Consider the following 19351-nt stretch of genomic DNA (forward strand, 5'->3'; position numbering starts at 1 on the left):
TCCAATGATATGTCTATTTTTGAGACACTTTTTAATATTACTGCCACACAATTATTGCAGAGAAAGCAGACCCTTTTCTAAAAGATCCAAAAAACAAAAAAACAAAACAAACAAAACAAAAAAAGATTTCCTTTCAGAACAGTTCTTTGCCAACATAGCTGACCATGAAACTGCAGGCACCTGGAGTACTGATGATTAATTAGTGTTAGTCGTTCCTCCTGTGGTCATGTGAAGACGGTAAAGTGCCTGTGAGAGAACAGGGAAGAACAATCTGAAAGTTAGGAGGACAATGGACACAATGGGGTCACAAAGTCTGGGGAAGAGAGAAGCTGAAGAAAGAGTTAATGGACCACAGTGTTGGGCACTACAGAGGTCTAGTAGGATTGGGACTGAAAGGAACTGTCTGATTCAGAAGGTGGGAGGTCCTGGCAAAAACATCCTGGGGATGGCCGGGCGTGGTGGCTCATGCCTGTAATCCCAGCACTTTGGGAGGCCAAGGCGGGTGGATCACCTGAGGTCAGGAGTTCAAGACCAGCTTTGCCAACATGGTGAAACCCCGTCTCTACAAAATATACAAAAGTTAGCCAGGCGTGGTGGCAGGCGCCTGTAATCCCAGCTACTCGGGAGGCTGAGGCAGGAGAATCGCTTGAACCCAGGAGACAGTGGTTGCAGTGAGCCGAGATTGTGCCACTGCACTCCAGCCTGGGTGGCAGAGTGAGACTCTGTCTCAAAAAAAAAAAAGCATAGACCTAAATGTAAGAACCAAAACTATGAAGCTTCTAGAAGAAATTATAGGAGAAAATCTTAGTGACTTTTTGTTAGGCAAAGATTTCACAATCAGTATCAATCTCTGGTTTGTGGAAAAAAGATTTCTTAAATAGGCAAATTCCATGAACTATGAAAGAAAAAAATACACTAGACTTCATAAAAATTAAAACCTTTTGTCTATTCATTTATTGCCATATATAAGCCACATGACATTTCTCCTTGCTCCAGCCTGGATACAGGAAACCCTTGTACGGTTGTCTATCCCAGCAGCTATCATATGCCAGGCTTCTATTTGTGTACTACAGACTGTACATCACTCAAGGGCAGAAAACATACCTTGCAAAGTCCTCACTGCCTAACATGTTGATAATTGCAAAGCCCAGGCAAAACTGCACAGTTCCACATCTGATTAGGACGCTTAGGTCACGTTACTTTCAATTAAAAAAGACTAAAAAGTTGGTAAACAATCAAATGCTCAAAAATCAGGCAATGATGGTAAGTTGTGATATATATTGATAGCATATTACAGCAAATCAAATGTTTTCAAAGAACTTTTGGTTATTGGGCATATGGTCATGATGGAAATTGAAAAATATGAAATACAGAAGACACTGTTTAGAAATAGACCAAAATACACACAGGATTTTAGAACATGGTAAAAGCAATTCATTTCGGGGGAGAGATGGCTTATATTCATTGGAAAGAGCCTTTCCTTTCTTTTAAAGCCTAGCCACAGACCACTGACTCCACGACTGGAGGAAATGTGGAGCCCTGGGAGCAGAGAGCAAGCCTGCCCTCTGTCCCTCTGCCCCTTTGCCCCTCTGCCCACGTGGGCACACAGCCTTAGTTAAGACCCCAATAAGTGGTAGGCGCTCTAAAATGTATTCACAACCTTTAAAGCAGTCATTGTATTTTAGGAAGACACTGTAAGAAAATAATCCTAAAGAGAAAAATATGTATCAGTTGTAGAAGGACATATATAAGGTGCTCCATTTATTTATTTATTTATTATTTATTTTTTTTTTTTGAGGCAGAGTCTCGTTCTGTCGCTCAGACTGGAGTGCAATGGTGCGATCTCGGCTCACTGCAACCTCCACCTCCCAGGTTCAAGCGATTCTCCTGCCTCAGCCTCCCGAGTAGCTGGGATTACAGGCACCCGCCACCACGCCGGGCTAATTTTTTGTATTTTTAGTAGAGACACGGTTTCGCTATGTTGGCCAGGCTGGTCTCGAACTCCTGACTTGTGATCCGCCCGCCTTGTCTTGCCAAAGTGCTGGGATTACAAGAGTAAGCCACCGCCCCCGGCCAGGTGTTCCATTTATAAAGCAAAATACAAAAATGAAATGGCTAGGGGCACGAGGCCGCCTGGTGGGTGAGAGCAGCAGCCATGGATGGCTTTGCGCAGACCAACAAACAGCTAAATTATAGAGGAACTACATATTGAAATGTAAATTCACCCATGAGGTCTGTATTAATATTGAAACTGCCTAAATAAAAATAATCTTTTTTTTTTTTTTTCCTGAGCCTGGGGGTGGGGGCGTGGAGTGGCGTGGGGGAGTTGGGGTGGAGGGGGAAAGGGTCTTTCCATGTCACCCACTGGTGTCAAACTCCTGGGCTCAAGCAATCCTCCCGCCTCAGCTTCGGAAGCAGCTGGGAATACAGGCGCGCGCATCAAGCCCGGTTAAATAAAATCTGTTTCCCCCAGTTAAAAAAAAAATTAATTTGTTTGGGTACATAGGTGTATATATTTCTGGGGTATATGGGATATTTTGATACAGGCATACACTGTATAATAATCACATCAGAAAGACTATACTTTCAGGGATCATTTCTATAGTTCGTTACTAGAGAAGTTTCTCTGAACGTGTAGAGCACCGGGGGGATTAGCTCAAATGGTAAGACCATCGAGACTAGGAAGAGACTGCATCAACTAATGAGCAAAATATCCAGCTAACATCATAATGACAGGATCAAATTCACACATAACAATATTAACTTTAAATGTAAATGGACTAAATGCTCCAATTAAAAGACACAGACTGGCAAATTGGATAAAGACCCAAGACCCATCAGTGTGCTGTATTCAGGAAACCCATCTCACGTGCAGAGACACACATAGGCTCAAAATAAAAGGATGGAGGAAGATCTACCAAGCAAATGGAAAACAAAAAAAGGCAGGGGTTGCAATCCTAGTCTCTGATAAAACAGACTTTAAACCAACAAAGATCAAAAGAGACAAAGAAGGCCATTACATAATGGTAAAGGGATTAATTCAACAAGAAGAGCTAACTATCCTAAATATATATGCACCCAATACAGGAGCACCCAGATTCATAAAGCAAGTCCTGAGTGACCTACAAAGAGACTTAGACTCCCACACATTAATAATGGGAGACTTTAACACCCCACTGTCAACATTAGACAGATCAACGAGACAGAAAGTCAACAAGGATACCCAGGAATTGAACTCAGCTCTGCACCAAGCGGACCTAATAGACATCTACAGAACTCTCCACCCCAAATCAACAGAATATACATTTTTTTCAGCACCACACCACACCTATTCCAAAATTGACCATATACTTGGAAGTAAAGCTCTCCTCAATAAATGTAAAAGAACAGAAATTGTAACAAACTGTCTCTCAGATCACAGTGCAATCAAGCTAGAACTCAGGATTAAGAATCTCACTCAAAACCGCTCAACTACGTGGAAACTGAACAACCTGCTCCTGAATGACTACTGGGTACATAACGAAATGAAGGCAGAAATAAAGATGTTCTTTGAAACCAACGAGAACCAAGACACAACATACCAGAATCTCTGGGATGCATTCAAAGCAGTGTGTAGAGGGAAATTTATAGCACTAAATGCCCACAAGAGAAAGCAGGAAAGATCCAAAATTGACACCCTAACATCACAATTAAAAGAACTAGAAAAGCAAGAGCAAACACATTCGAAAGCTAGCAGAAGGCAAGAAATAACTAAAATCAGAGCAGAACTGAAGGAAATAGAGACACAAAAAACCCTTCAAAAAATAAATGAATCCAGGAGCTGGTTTTTTGAAAGGATCAACAAAACTGATAGACCGCTAGCAAGATTAATAAAGAAAAAAAGAGAGAAGAATCAAATAGATGCAAGAAAAAATGATAAAGGGGATATCACCACCGATCCCACAGAAATACAAACTACCATCAGAGAATATTACAAACACCTCTATGCAAATAAACTAGAAAATCTAGAAGAAATGGATAAATTCCTCAACACATACACCCTCCCAAGACTAAACCAGGAAGAAGTTGAATCTCTGAATAGACCAATAACAGGAGCTGAAATTGTGGCAATAATCAATAGCTTACCAACCAAAAAAAGTCCAGGACCAGATGGGTTCACAGCCGAATTCTACCAGAGGTACAAGGAGGAGCTGGTACCATTCCTTCTGAAACTATTCCAATCAATAGAAAAAGAGGGAATCCTCCCTAACTCATTTTATGAGGCCAGCATCATCCTGATACCAAAGCCTGGCAGAGACACAACAAAAAAAGAGAATTTTAGACCAATATCCTTGATGAACATTGATGCAAAAATCCTCAATAAAATACTGGCAAACAGAATCCAGCAGCACATCAAAAAGCTTATCCACCATGATCAAGTGGGCTTCATCCCTGGGATGCAAGGCTGGTTCAATATACGCAAATCAATAAATGTAATCCAGCATATAAACAGAACCAAAGACAAAAACCACATGATTATCTCAATAGATGCAGAAAAGGCCTTTGACAAAATTCAACAACCCTTCATGCTAAAAACTCTCAATAAATTAGGAATTGATGGGACGTATCTCAAAATAATAAGAGCTATTTATGACAAACCCACAGCCAATATCATACTGAATGGGCAAAAACTGGAAGCATTCCCTTTGAAAACTGGCACAAGACAGGGATGCCCTCTCTCACCACTTCTATTCAACATAGTGTTGGAAGTTCTGGCCAGGGCAATTAGGCAAGAGAAGGAAATCAAGGGTATTCAATTAGGAAAAGAGGAAGTCAAATTGTCCCTGTTTGCAGATGACATGATAGTATATCTAGAAAACCCCATTGTCTCAGCCCAAAATCTCCTTAAGCTGATAAGCAACTTCAGCAAAGTCTCAGGATACAAAATCAATGTGCAAAAATCACAAGCATTCTTATACATCAATAACAGACAAACAGAGAGCCAAATCATGAGTGAACTCCCATTCACAATTGCTTCAAAGAGAATAAAATACCTAGGAATCCAACTTACAAGGGATGTGAAAGACCTCTTCAAGGAGAACTACAAACCACTGTTCAAGGAAATAAAAGAGGATACAAACAAATGGAAGAACATTCCATGCTCATGGGTAGGAAGAATCAATATCATGAAAATGGCCATCCTTCCCAAAGTAATTTACAGATTCAATGCCATCCCCATCAAGCTACCAATGACTTTCTTCACAGAATTGGAAAAAACTACTTTAAAGTTCATATGGAACCAAAAAAGAGCCCGCATCGCCAAGTCAATCCTAAGCCAAAAGAACAAAGCTGGAGGCATCACACTACCTGACTTCAAACTATACTACAAGGCTACAGTAACCAAAACAGCGTGGTACTGGTACCAAAACAGAGATATAGATCAATGGAACAGAACAGAGCCGTCAGAAATAATGCCACATATCTACAAGTATCTGATCTTTGACAAACCTGACAAAAACAAGAAATGGGGAAAGGATTCCCTATTTAATAAATGGTGCTGGGAAAACTGGCTAGCCATATGTAGAAAGCTGAAACTGGATCCCTTCCTTACACCTTATACAAAAATCAATTCAAGATGGATTAAAGACTTAAATGTTAGACCTAAAACCATAAAAACCCTAGAAGAAAACCTAGGCATTACCATTCAGGACATAGGCATGGGCAAGGACTTCATGTCTAAAACACCAAAAGCAATGGCAACAAAAGCCAAAATTGACAAATGGGATCTAATTAAACCAAAGAGCTTCTGCACAGCAAAGGAAACTACCATCAGAGTGAACAGGCAACCTACAAAATGGGAGAAAATTTTCGCAACCTACTCATCTGACAAAGGGCTAATATCCAGAATCTACAATGAACTCCAACAAATTTACAAGAAAAAAACAAACAACCCCATCAAAAAGTGGGCAAAGGACATGAACAGACACTTCTCAAAAGAAGACATTTATGCAGCCAAAAAACACATGAAAAAATGCTCACCATCACTGGCCATCAGAGAAATGCAAATCAAAACCACAATGAGATACCATCTCACACCAGTTAGAATGGCAATCATTAAAAAGTCAGGAAACAACAGGTGCTGGAGAGGATGTGGAGAAATAGGAACACTTTTGCACTGTTGGTGGGACTGTAAACTAGTTCAACCCTTGTGGAAGTCAGTGTGGCGATTCCTCAGGGATCTAGAACTAGAAATTCCATTCGACCCAGCCATCCCATTACTGGGTATATACCCAAAGGACTATAAATCATGCTGCTATAAAGACACATGCACACATATGTTTATTGCCGCATTATTCACAATAGCAAAGACTTGGAACCAACCCAAATGTCCAACAATGATAGACTGGATTAAGAAAATGTGGCACATATACACCATGGAATACTATGCAGCCATAAAAAATGATGAGTTCATGTCCTTTGTAGGGACATGGATGAAATTGGAAATCATCATTCTCAGTAAACTATCACAAGAACAAAAAACCAAACACCGCATATTCTCACTCATAGGTGGGAATTGAACAATGAGAACACATGGACACAGGAAGGGGAACATCACACTTCGGGGACTGTTGTGGGGTGGGGGGAGGGGGGAGGGATAGCATTGGGAGATATACCTAATGCTAGATGACGAGTTGGTGGGTGCAGTGCACCAGCATGGCACATGTATACATATGTAACTTACCTGCACATTGCGCACATGTACCATAAAACCTAAGTATAATAATAATAATAATAATAGTAATAATAATAAAAGAAAAAAAAATCACATCAGAGTAAATGAGGTATCCGTTACCTGAAGCATTTATCCTTTGTGTTACAATATAATCTTAAAGGGAAAAAAAAGAGGAGCACAGGTAGTACTAACTGCAGCTGCATAGAAACAATGCGTGCCATAAATATTCATTTGAAAGAGAGGGGTTATGATTATTTACAATCATTAATGAATGTGGTAACATTCTGGGCACTGACAAGAAAACTGCCACAAACATGCAGGCATAATGCACAATAAGCAAGTCCAAGCTGTGGTCGGGGCTCCCTCGAGTCCCTGTAAGCTCTGAATTTAGAATGGGGTGGACCGCCTGCTGACCAAGGGTTCTAAAAGGCCGGCGGCTGATGACCGCCAGGGGGCGCTCCACGCACGTCTCCACGTCCCCTGGCGCACCTCGCAGCCGCGCCCCCTCGCTGCCAGGCCGCTCTCTCCCTCCCTCACCCGCCCCGACCCGCTTCCGTCCCGTCCGACGCTAGGGGGCGCCGCAGGCTGCCCGGCGCGCTGCTCGCGGCCCCGGAGCGCCGGGGCTGGGTGGCAGCGGCCATGGACCGCTTCGTTTGGACCAGCGGCCTCCTGGAGATCAACGAGACCCTGGTGATCCAGCAGCGCGGGGTGCGAATCTACGATGGCGAGGAGAAGGTAGGGCGTCGGCCAGCCTTCCCAACGGGCTAGCGGAAGGGACCCCCGGTGGGCGCGCGGCCCGGCTCGGCGCGGCCCGGTCCCCGGCCTAGCTCACGGCCCTCGGCGGCCCTGCAGGCCTCTGTGCGGGGCGCAGCGCTCTTGCGCTCCCCGCCGGTCGGTAGGACGCGGCGTGGGGCGCTCGGCTGCCTCCCCCGCGCGGGTCCCAACTTTGGCACGGTTCCCAGCAGGCGCGGATCGCGGCCGCTTCCCTCCGCCCGGAATGCTCCCGGGAGCGCACAGCTGCAGTGCCCGGGAGAAGGAGCGCTCGCCGTCTGCGGGCGCCGGGCGGCGATCGGGCGGTCGACTTCCTTGGCGTGGTTCCAGACCCCCTGACGACACCAACCTAGGCGTCGGCACCGGACAGCCCGGTTCCGCCTTTCTGTGAGGAGGGCGCGGTGGCCGTACAGTCCGTGCCCCAGCGGAAGCTTTAGCTTGGACCTTAAGCAGTCGGAGGAATTAGCATATCTGGGCAGAGGGGTGAGGGATTGCTTCGAAAGGATTTCCTAAAGAGGTATCAGTGCCTCATTGGAATGCCCTTGCCAAAGGCTATTGAGTTTTTGTTTTGTTTTCTAATTGCTTTAGAAAGGCGTTCTGAGCGTGTTTTGTAAAGTGTTACATTAACAGTAGACCGTGCCTTGTAATGCAAGCGTAAATCTTAGAAGGTGCGTTTGCAAATCGAGAGGAGAAATAGGAAGTGTAAGTAAATATTTTGTAGATACTTTGTTGAAACTATGAAATATCTTGTCCTGGATTGAAATGGATAAACTGGAATTAGAAAAATTTTAAAACTCATTTACCCACGAGCATTTTTGGTTTCCAGAAGTTTTAATTTGCTACCTCTCTTCCCTTGCCATTTTATTAACGACACTTTCCGCTGTACTTTGATATAAGTTCCTCAACTCAGCTTTTCCTGGTAAGTGCTTACAGCTATTTAGAGGCACAGGTGACATTGGACCCAGGTCCTCTGACTCTCTTAGGGCATTTTCTATGGGCTGTGTTGCCTGTATTATTGAGTAAAGGTCTTTTCCTTAAATAATTTGCTTGGACCTAACTTCACTTACTGCCTTAGCACTTCTTAATTTAATTAATTAATTTGTTTATTTTGAGACAGAGTCTCGCTCTATCGCCAGGCTGGAGTGCAGTGGCGCGATCTGGGCTCACTGCAACCTCCGCCTCCCGGATTCAAGCGATTCTCCTGCCTCAGCCTCCTGAGTAACTGGGATTACAGGCGCCTGCAACCACGCCCGGCTAATTTTTGCATATTTAGTAGAGACAGGGTTTCACCACATTGGCCAGGCTGGTCTCAAACTCCTGACCTCAAATGATCCGCCCGCCTGGGCCACTCAAACAGCTGGGATTACAGGCTCTTGAGCCACTGTGCCCAGCCTGCTTTAGCACTTTACCTTGATCTCAAGATGAGTCTTCCATCCCCGGATTAGAGTGACAAGCTATTTTTTTCCCCTTTCTTACCAATTTACATCTTTGTGACTATTTTAAATGGGAAGGTTAATCCACCTCCCCTTCCTCGGCGTTTTGATTTTGCCTCCCCTTTGAGAGGAACTGAATGTTGACAGTGGTAGATCTGTCCTCAGAGACTCCTCCAGTGCCACTCCCTGAGGGAGCACTAGGAAGTCATGCTTTTGCAGAGCATGGCATGATACTGTTCTATGGAACTCCAATTTGAAGACTAGGAACACCTTTGCTGGCAGGCAGTATAGCTGTGATAGATTTAAAACTGTGTAAAATCACAACTATTAGTAGTTTTATATGAAAGATACATTGTTGAACCAGCAGGTTTTAATTTTTACTTTAAAATTTTTGCTGCTTGTATTAGCAGACAAGTATATAGATGTCAGAGGTTTAAGAAACAAATCATGGGGAAAACATTGCTTTAGACCCTGTGATCTAGTCCAGAATTAACTCTTCTAAAAGCTTGAAATTGGAGTGGAGCTCTAAGAGGAGTCTCCTTACCACTGCCACTGTGCCCCAAAGCTGGACTTAGTGACTTGCTGAGCTGCCTTGCAGCTATGCGGTCCCTAGCCTGAATGAGACATAGGCTGACTCCTGGGGGAAGGTGCGGTATCCTGGCTTCCTTCATCTGTTGGAAGGTTTCCAGAGGTGCTAGAGACTGTACAAGGCTACACACATTAGCCCCCAAATCTGATGAAATTAGTCTCCCTTTTAGGATGCCTCACTCGCTCCTTTGGCCTAGGGACTGCAGTCTAGATTGCTTAATCTTCATAGTTTTGCATCCCAACCCATTCCCTGGGCAAGCTTGCGCATGGCTGTCTTCTAGACTAGTCTGATGTTTCTGGAGCACAGAAGGTATGCCTTGCTCATCCTTGTATCTCCTGGCTGATTGTGGGCGTGAAACACATTTTTTTTAAACCTGAATAATTAAAGTACCTACTATGAGCCAAGAGCTGTATATGTCATCTCATTTAATCCTCTCATCAGAATATGAGGTATTTTACTGAATGAGAAAGTAACACCAAGAGATACAGTGACTTGCCTAAGATCCACAGAGAGAAGATTTAAATCTCTGTTGATCAGACTCAAAGCCTGTGCTTTGTTCATGGAGCTACAGTGAGCCGAGATTGTGCCACTGCACTCCAGCCTAGGCAACAGAGCGAGATTCTGTCTCAAAAACAAACAAAAAAAGACTTCATAATGTAGCAGTCACCGGTGTCACCCTTGATGTAATGTTTAATACAGCTAATCTTCCCAAAGACGGAACTGAGACCCCACAGTTGATAGCTGAGAAAACTGTGAGCTGTCTAAGGTCACACAACTAGTAACTGGTGGAGCTAGAATTGCAAACCAGATCCAATGGACTGCTCTTCCCACTGCGCAAGTGCCTCTTAATGAATACATGCATACTTGCTTGTTTATACAGGCACAGTTTTCATGGGCTTATTATGACTAGATAATGTGTTACTTTCATAAGCAGTGTAGACAGGTCATTTGTTTGAATTCAGACACTTCTGTAGCCTCAGCCAATTTAAAAAATAATGTAAGGTTAGTAATGTGTAAAGTGGCAAGTTGGCAGCATATATCAGAAGTTTTAGAAAATTGTTTATTCTTTTTCAGCTAACTCACTTTTAGGAATTTACCCTTGGGAAATAATCAGAAATGCATAAAAATATTACATATGAGAATGCTCATCTCAGCATTATTATATATTACATATAATATTATTATATATGGAAAAATTGGAAGCAATCTGAATGTCCACCATAGGGGTTGGTTAATTAAATTATGGCATGGGGCCAGGCGTGGTGGCTCATGCCTGTAATCCTAGCACTTTGAGAGGCTGAGGCGGGTGGATCATCTGAGGTCAGGAGTTTAAGACCAGCCTGGCCAACATGGTAAAACCCCATCTCTACTAAAAATACAAAAAATTAGCTGGGCGTGGTGGCGGGTGCCTGTAATCCCAGCTACTCGGGAGGCTGAGGCAGGAGAATGGCTTGAACCCGGGTGGCAGAGGTTGCCATGAGCCCAGATCGCACCGTCGCACTCCAGCATGGGCAACAAGAAACTCCATCTCAAAAAAAAAAAAAAAATTATGGCATGCCCTAATTAGCATGAGGAATTGCCGATGATAGGCTGCTAACTATATTTTCTAACTATACTATTAATAATAGTTATAAAACTATCATATTCTGTTTAAAGATTATATATGTATACATAAACATCTGTGTATATATACATACACACTCTGGCTGGTATGAGTTATTATTTCATTTTCTTTTTCAGACTCTAAATATTTTCCAGATTTTCAACACTGAACATGCATGACTTTTGTTAACAGAAAAAATGTAAATTAAAAAAAAACAGGTTAAGAACTTTTCAGTGAGTGCTGAAGTTATTTCAATTTTTAAGCAGTTAAAATTATTCTAGGTTCTGAGTGGTGTAAGCAAACCAGCCTAAACTTGACTATCAGGTTTAGATCTTAATCTACTGGAATCCCGAAAGGGAACTGTTACACAATTTCTTCACTTAGAGCAGCAACATTTTACATTTGCACATTGTTAATTGAAGTAGCAGTGGAACATAGGCTGGCTCCAGCCTTAAATTAACATGTATGTGCTTGGATTTCAGTAAGATAACATACAAAGTTTCTTAATCAGAACTATTATGTTCTATAATGCAGCATTATGTACTTTTTTTTTTTTTTTTTTTGAGACGGAATCTCGCTCTGTTGCCCAGGCTGGAGTGCAGTGGTGCGATCTTGGCTCACTGCAACCTCTGCTTCCCGGGTTCAAGCGTTTCTCCTACCTCAGCCTCCCCAGTAGCTGGGATTACAGGCGCCCGCCACCACGCCTGGCAATTTTTTTTTTTTTTTTTTTTTTTTTTTTGTATTTTTAGTAGGGACGGGGTTTCACCATGTTGGTCAGGCTGGTCTTGAACTCCTGACCTCTTGATCCGCCTGCCTCGGCCTCCCAAAATGCTGGGATTACAGGCGTGAGCCAAGGCGCCCGGCCTTTTTTTTTTTTTTTTTTTTTTTTTTTCTTTTGTTTTTGAGACAGAGTCTCGCTCTGTCGCCCAGGCTGGAGTGCAGTGGCGCGATCTCCGCTCACTGCAAGCTCCGCCTTCCGGGTTCACGCCATTCTCCTGCCTCCACCTCCCAAGTAGCTGGGACTACAGGCACCCGCTACCACACCCGGCAATTTTTTTTTGTATTTTTAGTAGAGACAGGGTTTCACCGTGTTAGTCAGGATGGTCTCGATCTCCTGACCTTGTGATCCGCCCGCCTAGGCCTCCCAAAGTGCTGGGATTACAGGCGTGAGCCACTGCGCCCGGCCTTTTTTTTTTTTTTTTTTTGTGAGATGGAGTCTCCCTCTGTCACCCAGGCTGGAGTGCAATGGCACGATCTCAGCGCTCTGCAAGCTCCACCTCCCGAGTTCACGCCATTCTCCTGCCTCAGCCTCCCGAGTAGCTGGGACTACAGGTGTCCGCCACCAAGCCTGGCTAATTTTTTGTATTTTTAGTAGAGACGAGGTTTCACCGTGTTAGCCAGGATGGTCTCGATCTCCTGACCTCGTGATCCGCCTTCCTTGGCCTCCCAAAGTGCTGGGATTACAGGCATGAGCCACGGCGCCCGGCCAGCATTATGTACTCTTAAGATAATTAAATATTTGCTTTTGGAGAAGGGAAATTTATTCATTGGCAAAGAAGAGATTTAAAAAATATTGTGAACTCAGTTATTTGGTTTTGCATAGATGAGATTAACCAAAATGTTTGAAGCCAGACTGAACTAAGTGCCAGAAGTACATATGTTTTATTTCTGATTCTGAAAAAAACATGGGCTCATAAGGTCTATTCTCTGACATGTTGAAGTTTGTTGGTGGGACAATCTCTCATGAAGTGTATTTAGACTAGATGGTCTGTTATCGTTAAAGTTTACTAACCATATTATTTACTACTTAATGCTATTAATAATACAATCAGACCTTACTCTTAGAAAACAATTTTTTTAAATGTATGTCAAGAAGTGTGTTATTTATTATGCAAGGACTTTTTGACACATGGTCCTATGTGTGCTTGATTTAACAAAAAATGATTTATATATAGTTCAGAGTTACATGAAGTTATACATGCCTGTGATCGATTTTTTAATTTATTAGACATGTAACAAAGTTGTTAAATATGGATAAGCCAAAGGAGAAACTTGAAATAATCAATAATCCTACTACCCATAAGCAGTTCCTTTTAGCGTATTCTGTGTGTGGAGTCATGCTATATGTATTTTGAGACCTGCTTTTTTCTGTATTAATATCATAAGTCTCAATATAATAATAATATTTATTATTATATTGTTAATATAATAATATTAACAATTATTATTGTTAATAATAATAATTATTAACAATAATAATTATTGTTAATAATTATTATTAACAATAATTCTTAAATTATTGTTTAAGAATGATATATAGTAATGCTCCAATTTGTTATTTACTTTTCAAATACATATATATGTGTGTGTATATATATATATATTTTTTTAAACGGAGTCTTGCTCGGTCACCCAGGCTGGAGTGCAGTGGCGCGATCTCGGCTCACTGCAAGCTCCGCCTCCCGGGTTCATGCCATTCTCCTGCCTCAGCCTCCTGAGTAGCTGGGACTACAGGTGCCCGCCACCACACCCAGCTAATTTTTTTGTATTTTTTAAAGTAGAGACGGAGTTTCACTGTGTTAGCCAGGATGGTCTCGATATCCTGACCTCGTGATCCACCCGCCTTGGCCTGGGATTATAGGCGTGCTGGGATTATAGGCTTGAGCCACGGCGCCCAGCCATATTTTTAACATATTATTTTAAACTCAAAACAATTTCAGTCTTATTTTAATAAACTGGACACTCACTAAAATGCTTTCCTTAGAATTTATGTTGTAAGGCTGCCTTATAAATGGGACTATCCTTGTAACTGTTTTTTTTTTTTTTTTTTTAGCTCAGACTTAGGATCAGATAGGATCAGATATAACTTTTAAAATAACTGGATATTCCTGGAAAGGACACAAGGAAGTCCTACCTTGTGGCAAATTCCACTTTCTAGTAACTCGAGTTAATAGAAGCTTCCAATATATATCTTGCTTTTAACAGAAACACAGGGGTTTAATTTATTAATCTCTTGGGTTCCAACTCTAAAATTTGCTTATTTATGTAACTTTCAGGGCATAATAAGAAGTAGTGAGGGTTAAAGTTTTGGTCCTGAAGACCTAGCTGGCATTTCTTTGTGATTGTATTGTAGTTTTGAAGAACATTTAAAAATTTATATTTTGAATAGGTGATACATACCCAAAGAGTATGTCCTAGTCAGCTCGGCTGCTAAAACAGAATAGCGTAGCCTGGGTGGCTTAAACAACAGGCGTTTATTTCTCGTAGTTCTGGAGAAAGATCAAGGTGCTGGCACATTTGGTTCTTGGTAAGGACACTCTTCCTGGCTTGCAGATGGCCACCATTTCCCTGTGTACTTGCATGGTCTTTTCTCAGCACCTGTTCATGGAGAGGAAGCCCTCCTGTCTCTTCCTCTTCTTAAAGGGATACTAGTCCCATCATGAGGGCCCCACCTCATAATCTTCTAAACCTAATCACTTCCCAAAGGCTCCATTGCCAAATACCATCGCGTTGAGGGTTAGGGCTTCAACATATGAATTTGGGGGTTTTTGTTTAATGCTAATGGGTTTTATGCCTTCTTAGAAAGGTCTTCTCCCCTCAGATTATTTAAAAAATTATCTCATGATTTTTTTCTAGTGCTTTTATAATTTTTTTCGTGTTTTACTCAGTTGTTTGATCCATCTAGAATTCATTTTGGTGCATTGTATTAGGTATAAATCCAGATGTGTGGGTTTTTCTTTTTCCTACCTGGCAACCCAGTTGTCCCACTGCCATTGATTGAATCTCCATCCATATTTATTTTTGTATGTATTTGTATCTATTCCTGGATTTTGTTTTCATTAAAAAATGTTATGAGTGTTATACATGAATTCAATTGCAAAGAAATTCAATCAGTAAAGTGTAGAGGTAAAAAAGAGCTCTTTGCTTCCCTTCTACCCCTTTCCTCACACTTTTTCTGAGATAATGATTGTTAACAGATAATTGTGTGTTCCTTTTAAACCCTTTTCACTACTTGTGTGTCTGCAAACACACACATATACTGCATATGTAATATTGTAAATTGCTGTAAATCACTTTCTTTCCCACTCATCCAATGTCTTAGAGTTCTATGGTAATCCATGCAGTTCTACCTCATCATTTCTTTTTAACCTTTGCATGCATTGCAGAGTATGAATGTGTATCATACCTGGTTGTTGTTTGCATTTTTTTCTAATTCTGTCAAGACTGTACAAATAGCTTATGAAGTATGTAGCATTGGTTCTCTTTAATTTGTGATAAGCCTATTCTAAAAGTAAAATGTTTATTTATATGATTAATTTAGCGTGGTATAATTCATGAAGAAGAAAATCTGAACCACAGTGAGTGATATGTTATTAATATTTTGTGATGCTCTTTCTTTCTAGATAAAATTTGATGCTGGGACTCTCCTTCTTAGTACACACCGACTGATTTGGAGAGATCAGAAAAATCATGTAAGATACAGTTTTTTGCATCTGTTGTAGGTTTTATTTTGTTTATTTATTTTTTAGAGACAGGGTCTCGCTGTATTGCCCGGGCTGATCTGTAACCTCTGGGCTCAAGTGATTCTCCTGGCCTCAACCTCCCGAGTAGCTGGGACTACAGGAGTGAGCCACCATTGTAGGTTTTAAATCACTGAAGCTTTTTGTTCTTTTTTCATTTCTAATAAAACTTATATAATGAATGCAATAATAAATTTTACTTTTCTGAATGACAAAAGAGTGTGTCCCATGTAATTTCTCTGAATGGAGTGCAAAAACAGGAGTTAGCGTGTCGTCCCTTATTCAGCTCCAGAAAAGTCCGTGTAGTTACTGGATGGAGAATCATGTTTTTTAAATACCAGTCAAATTCTATTCTGTATCTAAATGTTCCATGTGTAACAGGGGAATAATTCCCCCATCAGTTGTGAGGAAGTCTTTACAAAGAGCTCATATGTCCTTAAAACCACGGGTTGTCCTAGGTTGTTGAGAATCAGGAGGCTAGGCCTGCCAACAAGTGTATGCTTTTATGTAGATAATGAGATCTGTCTCTAAGTCAGCAAGAGGAGTCCTCCACGCCACCCCCTCCTTTTTTTTTTGAGACGGAGTCTCGCTCTTTCGCCCAGGCTGGAGTGCAGTGGTGCGATCTCGGCTCACTGCAACCTCTGCCTCCCAGGTTCAAGTGATCCTCCTGCCTCAGCCTCCTGAGTAGCTGGGATTACAGGTGCGTGCCACCACGCCCGGCTAATTTTTGCATTTTTTTAGTAGAGACGGTTTAGCCGTGTTGTTCAGGCTGGTCTCTAACTCCTGACCTTGTGATCTGCCCACCTCGGCTTCCCAAAGTGCTGGGATCACAGTCGTGAGCCACTTTGCCCAACCTGTTTTTTGTCTTTTGTTTTTGGGAAGGAGGAGAATTATATGTATATAGAGCTGATACCTTTATTCCCAAGAGCTTCAACCTGAAAGTATATATACATTAATCTCAGCATTGCCAGTAAGATAGCTATCTCATCTGTGTTTTTATTTTCCTGATTGTTCCCCCAGACCCCTGTGAAATTTTAGTACCACAAATAAACTATATACTGTACTGTAGCACTTGAAGGGCTGCTAACCATTACAATATCTGACTTTTTTGTACCTGGGAACTAATTTTTGTCTCCTAGGTCTGATATTGCCCCTGTTGATAATGCATGCCTTAGAGCAGGGGTCCCCAACCCCCGGGGCCACAGACCAGTACTGGTCTGTGGCCTGTTAGGAGCTGGGTCACATAGCAGGGGGTAAGTGACCCATGAGCGAGCATTACCACCGGAGCTCCACCTCCCATCAGATCAGCAGACGCATTAGATTCTCATAGGAGCACTACCCCTATTATGAACTGTGCATGCAAGGGATCTAGGTCGTGTACTCCTTATGAGAGTCTAATGCCTGATAATCTGAAGTAGAACAGTTTCATCCTGAAACCACAACCCCTGCTCCCCAGGAAATACTGTCTTCCATGAAACCAGTCCCTGATACACAAAAGGTTGGGGACTGCTGCCTTAGACTGTTAATATTGTCTGATCCTTTTAAAAGTAATATATATTCAGAAAATAAATCTTTTTGGGGAGGATAGAGTGGATGTCCTTAAACCATATGTTGATAAGTTAATCTTAGTATAATTTTTTGATTATCATATAAAGAGGTCAATTTGGACAAATTTTAGACTTACTACATTGCTAGTCACATATAAAAATTAAACATATCTGTTTATATATGTTAAAAATTGGGCTAGGCGCAGTGGCTCATGCCTGTAATCCCAGCACTTTGGGAGGCTGAGGCGGGCAGATCACCTGATGTTGAGAGTTTGAGACCAGCCTGACCAACATGGAGAAACCCTGTCTTTACTAAAAATACAAAATTAGCTGGGCGTGGTGGCACATGCCTGTAATCCCAGCTACTCAGGAGGCTGAGGCAGGAAAATCGCTTGAACCTGGGAGGCAAAGGTTGTGATGAGCCAAGATGGGGCCATTGCACTCCAGCCTGGGCAAAAAGAGTGAAACTCAGTCTCAAAAAAAAAAAAAAAAATTAAACATACTGGCTAGACACAGTGGCTCATGCCTGTAAATCCCAGTACTTTGGGAGGCTGAGGCAGGGGGATCACTTGAGGTCAGGAGTTGGAGACTAGCCTGGCCAACATGGTGAAAGTCCTTCTCTCCTAAAAATACAAAAATGAGCCAGGTATGGTGGCTCACACCTATAATCCCAGCTACTTGGGAAGCTGAGGTGGGAGGATCACTTGAACCTGGGAGGTGGAGGTCGCAGTGAGCCGAGATTGTACCACTGCACTCCAGCTTGGGCAACAGAGCGAGACTCCATCTCAAAAAAAAAAAAAAATTAAACATATGAATAAAGGGATACTACATCAATATTTTCTGTTTAAAACTATTAATAATTGTATGTGGACATATGAGTGAAGTATGGAAAATTATAAAGAAGAGAAAGTCATCTACATAAATGCCCTCCTTAAAATTATTTTGATGTATCTGTTTTGTTTTTTGCTTTCAGTGTAAGAAAATATTACAAGTAAAACGTTTTCATAGAAATATTACTCTTAGAAAATGCACCCATGTGGCTGGGTGCGGTGGCTCACGCCTGTAATCCCAGCACTTTGGGAGGCTGAGCCAGGTGGACCACGAGGTCAGGAGATCAAGACCATCCTGGCTAACATGGTGAAACCCCGTCTCTACTAAAAATACAAAAAAATTAGCCGGGCATGGTGGCGGGCGCCCATAGTCCCAGCTACTCGGGAGGCTGAGGCAGGAGAATGGCATTAACCCGGGAGGCAGAGCTTGCAGTGAGCCGAGATCACGCCACTGCACTCCAGCCTGGGCGACAGAGACTCCGCCTCAAAAAAAAAATTAAAAAATAATAATAATAAAGAAAATACAACCATTGTAAAAACAAAAGCTAGTTACAGCTTCTTTTAAACTTCTTATGTTCTTCCATGCAGCCAAATGCCACCACATTATTGTTTTCATTTAATTTTTCCTTAAGTTCATTTAAGGAGTAAAATCATTATTGTTTTTCATTATTTTTATTATTAAGGTATATGGCACTGTAATGCTATAAAACAAGGATTTCTGACAAGTGTTATGGATGTTGTTTAGAGTCTTTCATTTAAGCTATTGATTTCCTCCTAGGAGTGTTGCATGGCCATTCTCCTTTCCCAAATTGTGTTCATTGAAGAACAGGCGGCTGGAATTGGGAAGAGGTAAGTCTGTATAGCACAGTCTTTATTCACAGAAAACATTTCCTGTTATGCTATTGGTCAAGAGGTCCTATCTTAGACTCAATGATGTATGAATCCATTCTTAAAGCATGAACAAAGCTAAGGTTTGCTGTAATATCCTTGTTTATTATACGTGGGTCATAATAAAGAAATGTGGCCCAGCTATCATTGTCTTTCCATAGACACTTTGCTTTCACATCCCTGTGTACCTGTCATTTCATACTTAAAATCGGAAATAACCTATTTGAGAAAAATAACTGACTTTGCTCCTGTTTCTAGCCTGATCATTAAGTTTGTTTCTCAAGTTTGAGTTGTTCAGATAGCAGAATTAAACAGCATATAATAATAGTTATTGTACAAAGCAGGACATTTATCAGAATAATAAGGGGTAGAATGAACAATTAGACCAGGGTAACAGGGATACAATGGGACTATCCCAGGCACACCAGGAGATGAGGCCATTCTGGTATAAAGGCGTA

The 19351-nt window shown here is 41.8% G+C and overlaps 1 protein-coding gene and 1 pseudogene across 1 annotated transcript in view; both read left to right on the forward strand.

The window, feature by feature from the left end:
- Positions 1–2574: 2574 nt before the first annotated feature.
- Positions 2575–2707, forward strand: LOC129012045 (small nucleolar RNA U3; annotated as a pseudogene).
- A 4498-nt stretch (positions 2708–7205) lies between these two features.
- VPS36 (vacuolar protein sorting 36 homolog) overlaps positions 7206–19351 on the forward strand; it is a 38077-nt gene continuing 25931 nt past the window's right edge. The window contains exons 1-3 of the mRNA XM_054446908.2: positions 7206–7447; positions 15512–15580; positions 18784–18854. Of these exons, the coding sequence (XP_054302883.1) occupies positions 7352–7447; positions 15512–15580; positions 18784–18854 (236 nt within the window). The 5' untranslated portion in view covers positions 7206–7351. The remainder of the gene's footprint in view (positions 7448–15511; positions 15581–18783; positions 18855–19351) is intronic.

The sequence above is a fragment of the Pongo pygmaeus genome, chromosome 14 (assembly GCF_028885625.2).
Source record: "Pongo pygmaeus isolate AG05252 chromosome 14, NHGRI_mPonPyg2-v2.0_pri, whole genome shotgun sequence".
In the NCBI taxonomy this organism is placed as follows: domain Eukaryota; kingdom Metazoa; phylum Chordata; class Mammalia; order Primates; family Hominidae; genus Pongo; species Pongo pygmaeus.